Here is a 15,049-nt window from a genome sequence, read left to right as displayed (position 1 = left end):
ATGAAATGTGTAGTAGAATTGCAATAGCAACGGCAATAGAGTTTTGAAGTGTTTCTAATAGCATTATCAATAAAATTACATATCATGTATTTTCATAAGTTTGTCACTATAATGTGTGTGTAGTTTTTTCCAACATGTATAAAAAATTGTTCCATCCTTATTTCTTGGACATGTGTAATTTAATATAATTTACACTTAATCATTTGCAAACCAACCTGCTCTTGGTAGGCTGCTTTTTCACCATCTGATGTAGCTCTGACAGTCCATTCTGTTGTTCTGTGTGAGGAGTACATAAAGAATCAGTAATTCACTCATCTTAATATACTTTATATATGAAGGAGGAAAAATTAAGAAATAAAAATAATGAGAATTTTGCCTCTCAAATCATTTTACTTCATATAAATTAATGAATTATATCTCTTAAACAACTTGAAACTGCCCTACAGGCATTTTTCTCTACACAATCTTTAAGCATGTGATTTGACAGACTGGTTCAAAATAAACACACAGGAAAAATCCTACACTCATTGTGTAAATACACATAGTTCCTGAGTCAATTCAATTTGTAAAAAATCAGTCCATAGAACAGCGGTTTTTTTTAAAAATATTAATGTGATCCTCACATATTCCCGAGATCTGTATGATCTGTCCAGAGAATTTGCTAGTGCTAATGGATATCTATGCCACACAAGACTTTGAACCTAGACTTGCGCACCAAAAGCTAGTGACATAATAAGGCTGAGTGGTATAATAATATAAGCCTCATCAATTCCCTTTTTTTATGCTTTAAAAAAATTGAAATTTCAGAGTAAACAGCAATGGCCTCTGTTAAAAAAAAAAAACTGATATTATAGAGGAAAAATTGGAATAAAAACTTAAAATAGTAATTTGCTTGAATTCTCCCAAGTTCCCCCCCCCCCCCAATTTTTGTATCAATGTCATTATCTTAATATTGTAGAAATTTGGAAAAAAGAATTACACTCTAGGAGGAGGGGGTGATCCTTGACATGTCTCTAGCATTTCAAGGGATACGTCATCTTTATTTTCAAGCCAATGCTGACAAAGAACCAACAATTCCTCTTCAGAATCACGTCCAGATCCAATCCATTGCCACTGTTGCTGCTTTTCTTTGTAATCGAGAAAGGGAACAAAGTTTTCTGGAAGAATACCTACAAAAATAATAGTTTATTCTAGTAAATATTGTGTTAAAAAAGAAAACATAAACTATAAGCATTTATTAGAGCCTACCTTCTCTCATCCACATATCAAACTTATAAATTTGCAGTGTGTGTAAAACATTTTGAAGGACTGGGAAAAAATAATTTTAAAGGATTTATTGTCATGGACAATAATCTAACAGAATGTTAATTATGGCCATAAAAAAATCTCCTTAGATCAAACAGTAATGCTATCATATACAAAATCATCATTATATAGAGTATTGCAATATGGAAGTTTACTGCGTTAATATACAAGGTAATTCAGAAGACACGGGATGATCCTGAACTTTTATATTGATAGATAATACAATAAATAAATAAAATAACATATGATTATAAAACACTGAACAAGTCTGCATGACTAAAAAAATATACAAGTTGTAATTACTTATGAAACACAAAACTTTCACTGCCATCATTTAAAGAACAATTCATTACTTTCTGAATTAAGTTGATATGGGTGGAAGTTTTCGTTGGTAAAAAAACTTATTTCTGGAAATGCTAACCCCTTGCCTGTGAATGAATGAAATTTTGAAGGAAAAAAATTAATCCATGTAAGTCAGATACTGTCTGGAGTTATCTAAGAGTATGTGCAAAATCTAATAGAGATTGGTACAAGATAGAGTATATTTGTATTGAAGGAAAAACACACAGATCTATACCAAGTATTGACAAACGTATATAAGTAAAGTAGAAACTCACTAATGAGATCCCCAGCCAAAAACTTTAATGCTGATGGGACAATATCATTCCATGTATTTTGCAAGTACAGCCAGTCATGAAGAACTGCCGCAGGACCTTCTTGCCATGCTTTCACCTTCTCTTCCAACTGAAAAGATATAAACAAATGATAATCATATGATTGAATCAATGATCAAGGCAAATAATATTCTTATGCCACATCCAGCTTCCAGAACTAATCAGACTTACCTTTGCAGCTGAAAGTTTTTGTTCTGGTATTTCACAAAACATGTCCCTGAGAAGAGAGAAGAAACTTGATGGAAGTTGTGGCACATCAGGAACTGTTGGAGATATCCTAAAACTGTCAGGTAAAGAAAAATGAAATGAGGTTACAATAATCAAAATCAATGCAAGGAAAACACATTTAATTTCAAAAATGTAAATAACTAAAACTTTATTACATTCTGAGCAGGAAATAGGAAAAATAAAAAAATATATTTTTGAAAAACTAAGAAAAAGAAAATTTTATTATTGTATATATCATAAAATTGTCTACAGTGGTTATATTTTGTACAAAAAATGAGTTTTGGAGCAATAAATTTTCCAATTACAGTAAAACTTGTCTTTAACGGAACCTGTATTAAGAGGAAACCTGTCTCTAATGGAAAAAAATCTTGGTCCTGTGATTTCAATGCTAAAATACACATTAAAAAACCTGGATTGAACAGAACCTGTCTAACATGGAAACGGTAAGGAAAATTGTACTCTCTTAACTGAAAATTTCACACGAACAATACAAGTGGTTCCCAAACCAAGGGAATCACTCAAAACGTTGAAGTGCTGAACCAATTTTTTTTTATGCAATCTCTGGTTGCAAATGTGAGTCCTGCATCATCCGCCCCTACATTATCGAAAACTGTTTCTGTGCTTGAAGATGTGATTTCATAAGCCATATGTAGTCAGGTAATTGCTTCCTGAAACTGTTACAAATTTTTTTTCGGAAAAGCAGGCTTTTCTACAGGAGAAATTAGTGCAAAGGTTGAATTTCTGAAAGATATGCAAGACTTACAAAATTGCATGCAAGCCACTTTTCATAATCATATTGCTGAGGGTTACATAAACATAGATGTCAATGTACACAAATCTGACACGACAAATAAAGACACTCTCGTGAAAATTTTTAGAAAAAGTCAAAAAAAAGAGGATGAAATAGAGATAAATGTCATTTCAGAAAAAAAAAACAATGTAGGATGAAGTTTTATACAGATGCTGTCAGAACCTAGAGAGAACTGTGGCAATTAATTTTGCTTTACAGCATATATAATGACTAATGTTTTTTTTTTTTTTTTTGTATGATTTGTGAAACAAAACTGTTTACTGAAAGTCAGGCAGCAAGGGGGTGCAAACTGCATACAGAAAACATTCACAAGTCATTTTTCTAAGGCCCTACATGGAAAATTCTCGAAAAATTCAACTATTTCTCATCTTCCTGAGGCACCTCTTCTTTTGCGGCCTGAGTAGGTCCATGCGTCAAGACAGCACTGAGAAAACTCTCTTATTGACCATTGGAGAAAATTAAAATTTATTTATTTACAATATTGTTTATGCTTTTTTCTTGTTATTTGACGATGCAAATAGCTAATGTACTTGTATGTAATGGACTGTATATAGTGTAATTTTAAATTAAATACAGTATGTATGTGTTTTAATAAATAATGCATCATATCAAGTGATAAATATTTAACAATTAAAAAGCAAAATTATGTACATTACTTTATTTTCAAGTTATTTACTTTATTTTAATTTATTTTAAATTAATTTATTTTTATTTTATTTCAATTAATTTAGTTTTATTTTATTGAAATTTCATAAAAGATCATTACATAATTTTACATATTATGATAATTGAACCTCTATTAAGCAAAAACCTGTGTTCAACAGAAAAAAATCTTGGTCCCTTGCAATTCCATTGAAGACAGGTTTTACTGTATTATCTTTCAGTGGAATAATTTTGCTTTCATAGATTACCACTGTTACATAATGTTATTACTTTAACAGGTTATTGTTAAATATTTTTAGTCCAACTGTATGCAGAATTTCTATTGGTTGTTAGCCAGGAGGAGTATTGATTTTTCCCCAGTACGTAAAAATCATTTCAGTTATTTTTTGCGAATTTAAGATCAGCAAACAATTCTTGATGATAACAACAATGAATTCAGAAATATGTAGTACCTCAAACCAAGGATAGCCCTTTTGCTGGAAAAAAATTTCTTCTTTCATAATATGTCACATTTTGTTTCAGTAACATTTGGCTGTATTAATATTTATTATTAAGAAAATGCCATAAATAAACCAAGTTAACTGAATTAAGTCATTATTAGTTAATTAACAGTTAATTTTTACAATAAAAATTAATATTTTCATAATCTTATAAGTAAAAAAATCTTGGTTTTATGTGGCGCAATGAACTTTTTTTTTTCAATAGACTAAAAAAAATTACTTTGCATCAGACATGTGTTCTTCTTCCTCCTCATCCTCCATTTCCAATTTGATAGCTTTAAGTTCTGCTTGGAGGTCCTTTTCTTGCAAAATTGGCAGTGGAGCACCAGAACCTTTTTCTGCATTGGTTATGCTGAGAATATCTTCAAGATTTGACCTCAGATGAGGTATAATGGGTTTGACATCAGGTATCACTTTCTCAACTTCCACTTTGGGTGCTTTTTCAGGGGGTTCTGGTGGTTTTGACTTTTTCTTGGGATGTGATTCTAATACAGAGAGACTCAATTAAAAAGCTACTTGCAAAATAAATGTTAAAATAGCATCATTATCCATCTAAAATGAGCTAGACATTTAATCGAGCTTAAAAAAAATGCTCATGGACAGAATGAAAACCATCACCAATGAAGGAAAACATTTATCAAAATGAAATCAATTGATTGATTCCTATTTCAAACTAGTTGAATTACTTCTTTCATGACCCTTGTATATGCTAATACAGACTCACCAGATTTGATACAAGGCCTTTTAGGGAGATTGGCTCGTGCTACTATAGAATCAAAAGTGATCTTTGATGTATCCAATTCAGGATGATTCTGGAAAACAAGATGGATCACAGCTTGTAAAAGTTAAGGAAGTACAATCTAAAAATGGTTTGAATAATTGGATGTTGCATTCTATAATATACAGACAGACAAGATAGCAAATAATTTTCAAAACTTGATTCAAAGAACTAAAACTAATATTAAGAATAATAAACTTTCTCACTGGTTCATGAATTTTTCTGCGCTTGTGATTCAGCAACATTTCTCGATAACGTTCTTCAGATATTTCCATATCCAGACATCTGTTCAAAAAATTACTTGAACCTGTAAAAAAATCAGATTTTATATAAATCCAAATACATTTAAATATTTTATGCATTAATAATATAGTATAAATTTTGCCATAAAAATACTGGTTTTTCAGAATTGGTAATGAGTAGTCCCATGGAACAGTGTCTTGAACAGAAGAAAATTCATGATGATATAATACTTATGCAATGCAGTATTATATCATCATGAAGCAAGTTACTAAGAACCCATATTAGTGACTTTACCCAGAAGCTTTAGTTAATCAGTAATAAGAACCCTTTAATGAATATAAAATTCAATTTTTTAAACAGAATTTTATATACAAGATAGACAAATTCTTCTAACTTATTACTGTGAGTTTATTTTAAAACTTGCAAATTTATCATTCAATTGATTAAGCTAGAGTAAATGAAATCTTGAAAAGTGAATCTTAAAAATTTACCTGAACGACCAGGAGGATGAGCAGTTGTAGACATTACACGATTAATCTCTGGACTGAGAGATGCTTCTAACACTTGTAACTGTTTCTTGTGTTTCTTTGTCATTTTAGGAGGATTACTCTCTGAGAGAAATAATATAATTAAAACACTGGAAAAAAAATTACAAAAAACTTCTTTTAAAAAAAAACTGAACATAGAATGGATACTGCTTATAATGAAATTTAAAGAAAAATATTTGTTGAGCAAACTTTGTTGTATGCAAACCAGCTGATTTTAAATATAATTTGTGTGCATGACGTATAAATTTTAATAATATTAGTATTCTTTTTATTAGCACACAAATTATCCACTGTCGAAAAATTGCTCACAAGTCTTTTTCGATAATCAGAGGTGGCCTCTGTCCCATCCACTTCAAATTATCAAAACTCTACTGAACTGAATTTGTACTGTACTGAATTTCTTTGGTACAACACATCATGGTACTCCAACTGTCTGTACGCCTTCAATTTTTGAAGTAATGCATAATATTTTGCTCTTAGATATTTTAAAATTATTTCAAACATGATAACAGCACAGCATGAGACTGATCTGAACTCATGAGTAGCAAATAAGCAACAAATGTGCTTATGCAGTCAGTTCCTTAGGAGAGGAAAAAATCATTGGGGAACCTCTTTGGTATGTGTTAGGTCAAAGATTGTGCAGTAATTAATCCAAATTTTACAAAAATGTGAATTTTTTGTGGGAAATTGGCAGGGGGAAATGCAAGAAATGATGAACAAAAAATCTACACAGGAAATGAGAAATTTTCAAAGACCTTGAAACAATGCTAAAAAAAAGTTTGTAATTTCTACATATACAGTCAGACCTAGAAAAGACTTTATAAGTGGGGTGACTTAATAATGAGTAAACAATATCGATATCGTTGTGCTACTGGGGATGTCTATGGGCAAAATAATGTGTGCTTGGGGCTAAAAACTGATATCAGTATGGCAGTACTAGATTATCATGATGCCCTCTACACATGCTGACAAGATGTGATTTAATGCAGTGCAGGAGAACATCGCTTGAAATTCAATTAACGTATGAGTAACCAGAAAAAAAAATCACATGAGAAGAACTAAATGGGAATAATACCCAAAGTTCTTGATTTGCTACTTGCTAGCAAATCAAGATAGACATATACCAAAGTCTAATTCTAATTCTCAAATATAATAAAGTAAGGTGATGTGCAGATAGAATAATATTATGTTGAAATTGTCGTCATAATCGTAATAGTTTATGGGAACTCATACCGGGGTAATTTTCATCTTCAGATGAAGTTTCAGGTTCACCACATTCTTCTCTTACATGCTGTAAAGTAGCAAAATAACGTAATCTTGTGCGTTCATTAAGTATGGCATTTTTAGGTTTTGCTGTGAATTGCTGCATTTTAACAGGCTCACCAGGAGGCAACTTGTAAGCTGACTTGATAAGTTTCTGAAAAAAAAAAAAAAAAAAAAATTATAAAAATCAATGAAACTTATAGATTGATTGTAAACAGTAATTGTAGTAACGAAAAAAGTTACTCAATGCTCTTGGTTCTACTTGACAGTTGAAATGAGACCGATTTCAAATACAAGAAGAAAAACTATTAGTTGTCTCTCAAAAACACTTGATTACAACTTCTTTGCATGTGCATTGACAACTATGTCCCAAAATTTTATAGACTCGTTGTTTATTGACTTGTCTAAAGTTATTTTTCACTCATTTGAAAAACAACTTTTTTGAGATTCTATAAACTTTTGGGACAGAATGTAAATGCAATTTTTTTCTTTTCTTATGAACTACAATTGCACACACAACTACCATAGGATACCTTCACCAAACTGTGTTTCTTAAAAAAAAACGATTATCTCAAGTTCTTTGCACTAGAATTATTATCAGAATTTATTAAATAAAATAAAGATGAAAATGATGAAAAATACTTTAGCACAAAAACAATTTTAAATTACTGATCAATGCAACAAAAATAGTAAATAAATAAAAAAGTTCAATAAGTAAAGCTCTAAAATTCTCTCCCTTCAGGTAATGCATGAAAACCCCTTGCTAAATGCTGAGATAGCAGGTAAATGAACCAGTTTGTCATGATGAAAAGCCTTTTGTGTATGCTGCACATCTGATTTTTTGTCAATCAACTTAAAGAAGGTATTTTGGATAATCGAAAACTTAGTTAACTGAGGTTCTACTGTTCATTGAAAAAGTTTTTCAATGCTTCCTAAACTACCTTTCACCTTGACATAACACAAAAAGCTCACATTACATACTGTGGTTTCAGTTGAACTAGTTTGCCCTGACCCTAAGCACTTTTTCACCATTTCATTGTACCTACTTTTTTAAAATCTATAAAATAGCATGTCCTGACTAATTCATCATCACCGAGCCAAAACCACTTAAGAAACACATATGAAATTTGGTCAGTAAATTTATTTAATGATGTAAAGACCAACTAAGACAGGATTTCTGAAAATTCAACCTCAGAAGGGAGTCATGTGGGGTTCAAATGTTATATGTAGAATCATTGGCGAGTAATTTTCAAATTATCAAATACATGCAAACAAAGCTGTAGGTAACAGCTAGTCTATTTATAAATGCACCTCAGATAATGCGAAACTCTGTTAATAAAAGCTTGAATAATTGAGGTCCCACCGCAAGTACATATAGAAGGTAATTTAAAACTTTTTGCTGGAACAGCTCCTTTGTAACCTTCCAAAATCTGCATATTCATTCCCAGAGCTTTCTGAATATGAAGGCATGTCTACCAGGCTCTGTTTCTACTAAAATAATACTTAAAATGAAACTTATCACTGAGTAGTTCAAAAGATTCAGAAGTTCCTGTGCCTCTTTCGGGAAACTGGCAGCTTCCTCGGGCACATCACAGCTTCCAATAATAACTAACTGATATACAACCTCTGACAATAAAGTTCGGTGAATGAAGTCAGAACGGCCGATCTGGCAACACTGGCAAAGCAAAACGCTGCACATACCATTGTTCAGTTGAGCGTCGTTTGTGTTCCGTGAAAGACTTGTTTTACAAAGTGCTTCGTTAGTGCGTTGGTTCTTAACTGAGAACAGGAAAATGAACGAACAAAAGATCACTGAGGAAGAGTCCTGGTGTCTCAGGTACAACCCTGAAACGAAACGGCAAAGCATGGAATGGCGTTCTCCTGCATCACCTCGTCGGAAAAAGGTCAGAGCAGAAAAATCACGCATTAAAACGATGCTAATCACCTTTTTTGATAGTCAAAGCATTATCCACAAAGAATTTCTACCTGAGGGAACGACGATGAATGCTGCAAGGTACATTGAAATTTTGACCCGTTTCATGAAATGTCTACGCAGGGTACGACCTCAGCCCCAAAGCAGAATGTGCCAAAATCTGCTACATACGTCGCAGAACAATTTGGAAGAATTTAAGAAAAAGTGCAAAAAAAAAACCAAAAAACACTATTACATGTATGGGAATTTTTAATGCAGAACATTTCCAGTCAGGAGGGCTTGTCGCAGAACATTGCTAAACATTCTGCTTTGGGGGACCTCAGTATGCACAACAAGGTTCATGGTTTCTTGTTCACGACAATGCTCGCCCTCACACAGCCAATATCGTCAAACAGTTCCTGGCACAAAAGAGGGTGGTGCAAATTGAACATCCACCATACTTGCCAGATCTCAATCCTCCAGACTTCTTCCTATTCCCACGACTCAAACTCGCTTTGAAAGGAAAGAGATTTGACAATATTCCTGACATCCAACGAAACATGACGAGGCTTTTGAACTCCATCCCAGAAGAAGACTTCTTGCAAAGTTTCCAGGACATGTATAGGAGATCTCAGCGGTGCATAGTAATGGGAGGTGACTATTTCGAAGGACACTAAGGTAACTTTCGTTAACATTTCATCTACGTTAATGTTACAGGACTATTCACCGAACTTTATTGTCAGAGGTTGTAGACATATAGCATGCATAAATGATTTTCAGATTTCTGAATTCCTCCCTATTAGTTTTATTTTCTGTTTGTATGTTTATAATTGGCAAAAAAAAATGTAACTTAGTATATTAACTTAATTTCAGCTTTAACCCTAACTGTCCCACTTCATATGAATATGTAAATATGCAATGAAAACATACTTCACGTGAAACTAAGATGTTATCAAATAAGCGGACATGGTGCAGTTCCTGCTGATGTTTATATTCTCTATACAAAGCTTTTTTAAGAGCAGCTCTAGCAACAGTAATATCTGGTGCAAGAAAGCAAGCTGAAAAATAAAAATTAACATAAGTACTAGACCAATTTTCACTGGGTTTATCATTATTTTATGAAATTAAATTCAGTATAAAATGAATACATCTTTATATAATTTTTACCTTCTAGTTGCTCATAAAATTGCATCAGCGGATTTCCAAAATTAAAATTTTCACCGGCAAATAACTTCCTAAATTTAAAAAAAGAAAGCAGCAATATAGTTAAATGAATAAAACATTTTAAATAATACATGCATTGCCATAAAAATTTGCGCACCAAGAAATAATTGTGGGATCGAAACGAAAGTTGGCCTGAAGGTACATGTCGGGCAGATATGCAAATGATTAGAAATGCAGCGTGATTGCACATTGCGTAATGCCACTAGAGGGCGTTGAACTTCGTTCTCCTTGGAGTATAAAAGAGGTAAGGAGAGCTTGCTGGAGTGTATTTAATCGTTTGCAAAGGAAATGCTGAGGTAGACATGCCGTTATGCCGCCGTCGAAGACCATATGAGCAGTTGTCAGAGTTCGATAGGGGAAGAATCATCAGGATGATGGAAGCTGGGTGGTCAGCTCGGCGAGTAGCTCGTCAACTAGGCTGTTCTGATTTTACTGTGAGGTGGTGTTGGGACCAGTGGACAGAAGAGACGTCATTTACACGGCGACCAGGTTCAGGACGCGCTCGGCAGACCAGTTGTCGAGAAGACCGTCACATCATCCGAAACGCACGCGTAGAGCCAACTGCCTCATTGGCCGCTATCCAGACACAGGCAGCAGATTCACTACGGGCCTCTGTGTCTTCCCGAACCATCGCAAGGTGCCTGGCTGAAGGACATCTGGTATCGCGGCGCCCATTACGTGTGCTGCCAATGACACCCACCCACCAACGCCTCCGTTTGGAGTGGTGTCGAGCACGACGGGATTGGACTGCAACGGAATGGAACCAGGTCGTCTTCAGCGACGAATCGAGATTCAACTTGAGCAGTGATGACAATCGTGTTTGTGTGTGGAGGCCCCATGGTGAACGCTTCAATCCTGCCTTCGCCTTACAGCGACACACCGCTCCCACAGCTGGTGTCATGGTATGGGGTGCTATTGCTTACGATACACTGTCACCCCTAATATTGATCCATGGCACAATGACAGCCCAGCGGTACGTCCATAAAATCCTTCAGCCACATGTGTTGCCACTCATGGCAGGGCTCCCAGGAGCCATTTTTCAAAAAGACAATGCTAGGCCACACACAGCAAGGATGTCACAAGACTGCCTCCGCCACATTACCACCCTTCCCTGGCCTGCTCTATCACCAGATTTGTCACCAATCGAGCATATCTGGGATCATTTGGGACGGCAAGTTGGACACCCTACGAGGTTGGTCGAACTAGAGGCGCATTTACAGCAACTGTGGAACGAGATGTCTCAGGACATCATATGGAACTTGTATGCCTCAATGCCCGCTCGTATCGCATCGTGCATTCGCGCTAGAGGGGGGTCCAACAGAGTACTAAAACTTCTGTTCATCTGTACTTTTTTCTGCAATAAATGATCCTTTTTCTTGGATTTTCTAATCACTTACTTATATCAACGTAGTACTTACGTGTGTAAAATTTCGTTTCATTTTCACAACTTCTTCTGGGTTCGCAAATTTTTATGGCAATGAGTGTATATTTAAAAAAAATTTCAAACTGATTTTTTTCAATATTCAAAATTTTAGTCACAGTATTAATAAATACTTAAGGCTCAATTTTTGCTCTAGTGTTTTTATTTATGTGAGGTTTGATAAAACTAGAGCTTGAGAAATTACAACAATAGATAAAAAAATAAACTGGTCATACATGTTATTAAATCATGATGATGATGTACGAAAAGAATCATACATTATTTATGTTGAACAATAAAACCACAGAAAATAGTATATGTTACGCTTAAGTCATTACAAGAAACACTCTCTGGTTCTCTAAAAATTTATGACTGAAGTTAAACCGTTTGAAGAGTGCAGCTGAGAAAGTACAATGTTCTAATCGTTTACTTAGTTACTTACTTAGTTTATTATGGAAGTAATATGATGCATATGGGTGTATTTAACATGGAGACAAACACAGTAAATTTGAATATATTGAATGGTTGTACTGAATAATGCAGTTTATTTATTTTAGTTTTCCCATGCAATATTTTTTGAATGTGGGGCAGATTAAATGAATCTGCACTGCAGTTCACATTCATTATTTTACTTACTTCACCGTTTTCTTCTTTTCTTCTTCATCATTCTCAGGAAAATTTGGAAGAAATTGCTGTAAAAAAAAGAACATAAATTTATCTCAATTCATTTTTCCATATAAAATTCCAAAATGGAAATAATTATGCATAATATCTAGACTTATTTAATGATCAACCAGATTTTCCCCATTATACACAAATGAAAATTTCCTGCATATACACTTTTAGTCAGATCTTTGGAACATCTAGAACACTATTAACTTCTAGACATAGCTGCTGAGAAGTGAATTAGATATGCAGGTAATGGTCCTGCATTAAATCTCCTCATAGATTTTGACAAAGTCTGAGCTCAGCTTAAGGCAGAAAAACAAACAATATAATAATGCATTTGTTGCAAATTTACTCTTTGGTAATTTCTCACCGCCAAGTTGAAGTTAAATGGCAAATAATAAATTACAATTATTCAAGTTTCCTATCCTAATTTTATATTTAATAACATTCACAAAACTTTTGAAATTCATCATGTATGTGGATGTAATGCTGTAAATACTTTATACCATTACATAGCATTTGCAGAATGACACTTACGGATAACCTTTGGCACTGCTCAGAGGACAATACATTTTCCCACGTATCATAACTCAGAACTTGTGAAAATACATCTTTCTGCAAGAAAAAGTAGATTAAAAAATTCATTTTAAAAGGGATGAATAAAATGTTTGTGAAAAAAATATATAACCCATGAAAAATATATTTTGCATTATCGTTTTATACTGAGTTTTTATTATAATCAACATCAACTACTATACATTGGAATTTTTTTTTTTTCTCAGTCAACATCTTCATGATTTTAAATGAACAAAGCAAAAAAAATTAATAAATGATTAACAACCACACTGGTCACCCCCTTTCTTACCAGATACTACTTAAGAATCCTACTGAGTAAAGAACAATGAGAAAAACTAAACCACAACTAACTGAAGGTTTTGAGGGCAGAAGATAGATACTGACTCACTCCTGCTATATAGTCTAATTGTCTGGGGTTCTGACTACCTTTCAACCCTTTACCCTATAATCAGTCTTCATAAGAGAATTAAAATCATCAAAAATAATTTCACTACACCATCAATAGAACTTCATCAACATCTTGGAATACTTACATTACATCAATTATATTTCTATAAATCCATTCTCCTTCTATTCAAAGGTCAATTCTCCTTACCTTTAATACATCTCCATCTTCAAATAGACTAAATAACATGTATTCACTTCCGTTACCTCATAAAAAACTTTTGAAGAAACATTTTACTTATCCCAAAATTTTACAATACATTACCACCAGAAAGCACTAACTAATTTAACATATTTCAAAAAAATGTGTCAAACAATATGTGTTCTCACTTGATGGTATAGAAAATTTGTTTTAATGTTTTTGTTGCTCATATAGTTCTTAAATAACGTAACTGTTTAATTTAATTACATGCTGCATCTAGTTGTTTTTGCTTTGATCCCAACATCAAAAAAATATACATTTTTAGATGCAGCATGTAGAACTGTTTTTAAATTACACTCCTCTGTTGCCATGAATTTCTATTTTAATTTAATTAATTTGAATTTTTTAGTTGAATATTTTGTTTTCCATACTAATTTTTAATAGCATTTACACAATGGGTTATTTTATTGATTGTCTCCTTGGTAAATTTTTCTCTTTTTTTCTGTACTTTTATATGATAACGAGATAGATTTCCTTTGAAATAGCTACAGGAGGGAGCAAATTTTGAAATGATTTTGATGCATTTCCACAGTGAATGAAAAAGCTATCTTCCGTTATTATCATAAAGCAAGAGTCAAAATATAGAAAAATTTAGAAATATTTTAACCAAACATGATTGTTCAATGATTAAATGGGAAGAGCGAAGAATTATTTTTCACACAAAATGACACTATATAAAGGTAATGCATAAATTTGGTTACAGCATATTGGGATGCTGTTAATTGCCTTATTTTTAAGCCAGAACTACCAAAAACTGATGGTATGAATGGAGTGACTATAAAAAAGTGATGGTATAAAGAGGGACTGCCCTTGTCCGATGCAGAACCCAGTGCAAAAATAGTTTTGGGGGCACCTTAGCCCAGATATAATATACTTTGTGGGGGACAGGAATTGGCATCCAAAGATTTATGAATTATCGCAAATATACAGGAATGCTGAAAAATATCTACTCACCAATGAAAATTCAGAGTTAATAAAAAAAAACATCCCAGAATTGATGAAAATTCAGAATTAATGAGAAAAGTAATTCCATAATATATAGAAATTCAGAATTAATGGGAGAAAAAATTCCAAAACTGATGAAAGAAATAACTCAAGAATTGATGAAAGAAATAACTCAAGAATTGATGAAAGAAATAACTCAAGAATTGATGAAAGAAATAACTCAAGAATTGATGAAAGAAATAACTCAAGAATTGATGAAAGAAATAACTCAAGAATTGATGAAAGAAATAACTCAAGAATTGATGAAAGAAATAACTCAAGAATTGATGAAAGAAATAACTCAAGAATTGATGAAAGAAATAACTCAAGAATTGATGAAAGAAATAACTCAAGAATTGATGAAAGAAATAACTCAAGAATTGATGAAAGAAATAACTCAAGAATTGATGAAAGAAATACTTCCAGAATTAATGAAAATTCATAATTAAATCAGTTGAAGCAGAAACTTCTTATTTATTACAAAATAAATGTTTTTATACACACATGTAAATTTTTTCACTTCTATCACCGTAAATGCGGGGCCTGGTGTGACCGCACCTGTCACACACACCTTAAGGGTGGCTCAGGTATAAAGAGGTTCATTA

The 15,049-nt window shown here is 33.0% G+C and overlaps 1 protein-coding gene across 2 annotated transcripts in view; it reads right to left on the bottom strand.

Annotated features, from left to right (window-relative positions):
- Positions 1-15,049, bottom strand: part of LOC149089603 (uncharacterized) — a 31,955-nt gene that overhangs the window by 11,310 nt on the left and 5,596 nt on the right. For both annotated transcript variants that reach the window (XM_089252339.1, XM_089252926.1), the window contains exons 3-15: positions 12,776-12,853; positions 12,206-12,261; positions 10,093-10,160; positions 9,856-9,983; positions 6,984-7,167; positions 5,694-5,813; positions 5,166-5,266; positions 4,906-4,993; positions 4,402-4,666; positions 2,151-2,262; positions 1,923-2,049; positions 980-1,169; positions 216-276 (exon numbers count right to left, since the gene is read on the bottom strand). In XM_089252339.1, coding sequence (XP_089108465.1) covers positions 216-276; positions 980-1,169; positions 1,923-2,049; positions 2,151-2,262; positions 4,402-4,666; positions 4,906-4,993; positions 5,166-5,266; positions 5,694-5,813; positions 6,984-7,167; positions 9,856-9,983; positions 10,093-10,160; positions 12,206-12,261; positions 12,776-12,853 — 1,578 coding nt within the window. The remainder of the gene's footprint in view (positions 1-215; positions 277-979; positions 1,170-1,922; positions 2,050-2,150; positions 2,263-4,401; positions 4,667-4,905; positions 4,994-5,165; positions 5,267-5,693; positions 5,814-6,983; positions 7,168-9,855; positions 9,984-10,092; positions 10,161-12,205; positions 12,262-12,775; positions 12,854-15,049) is intronic.

Source organism: Pholcus phalangioides, unplaced genomic scaffold, assembly GCF_987345545.1.
Source record: "Pholcus phalangioides strain wild (caught in Gottingen) unplaced genomic scaffold, Ppha-v1.0 ptg000001l_1, whole genome shotgun sequence".
NCBI classification, from domain to species: domain Eukaryota; kingdom Metazoa; phylum Arthropoda; class Arachnida; order Araneae; family Pholcidae; genus Pholcus; species Pholcus phalangioides.
This window is presented reverse-complemented; position numbering and strand designations above follow the sequence as displayed.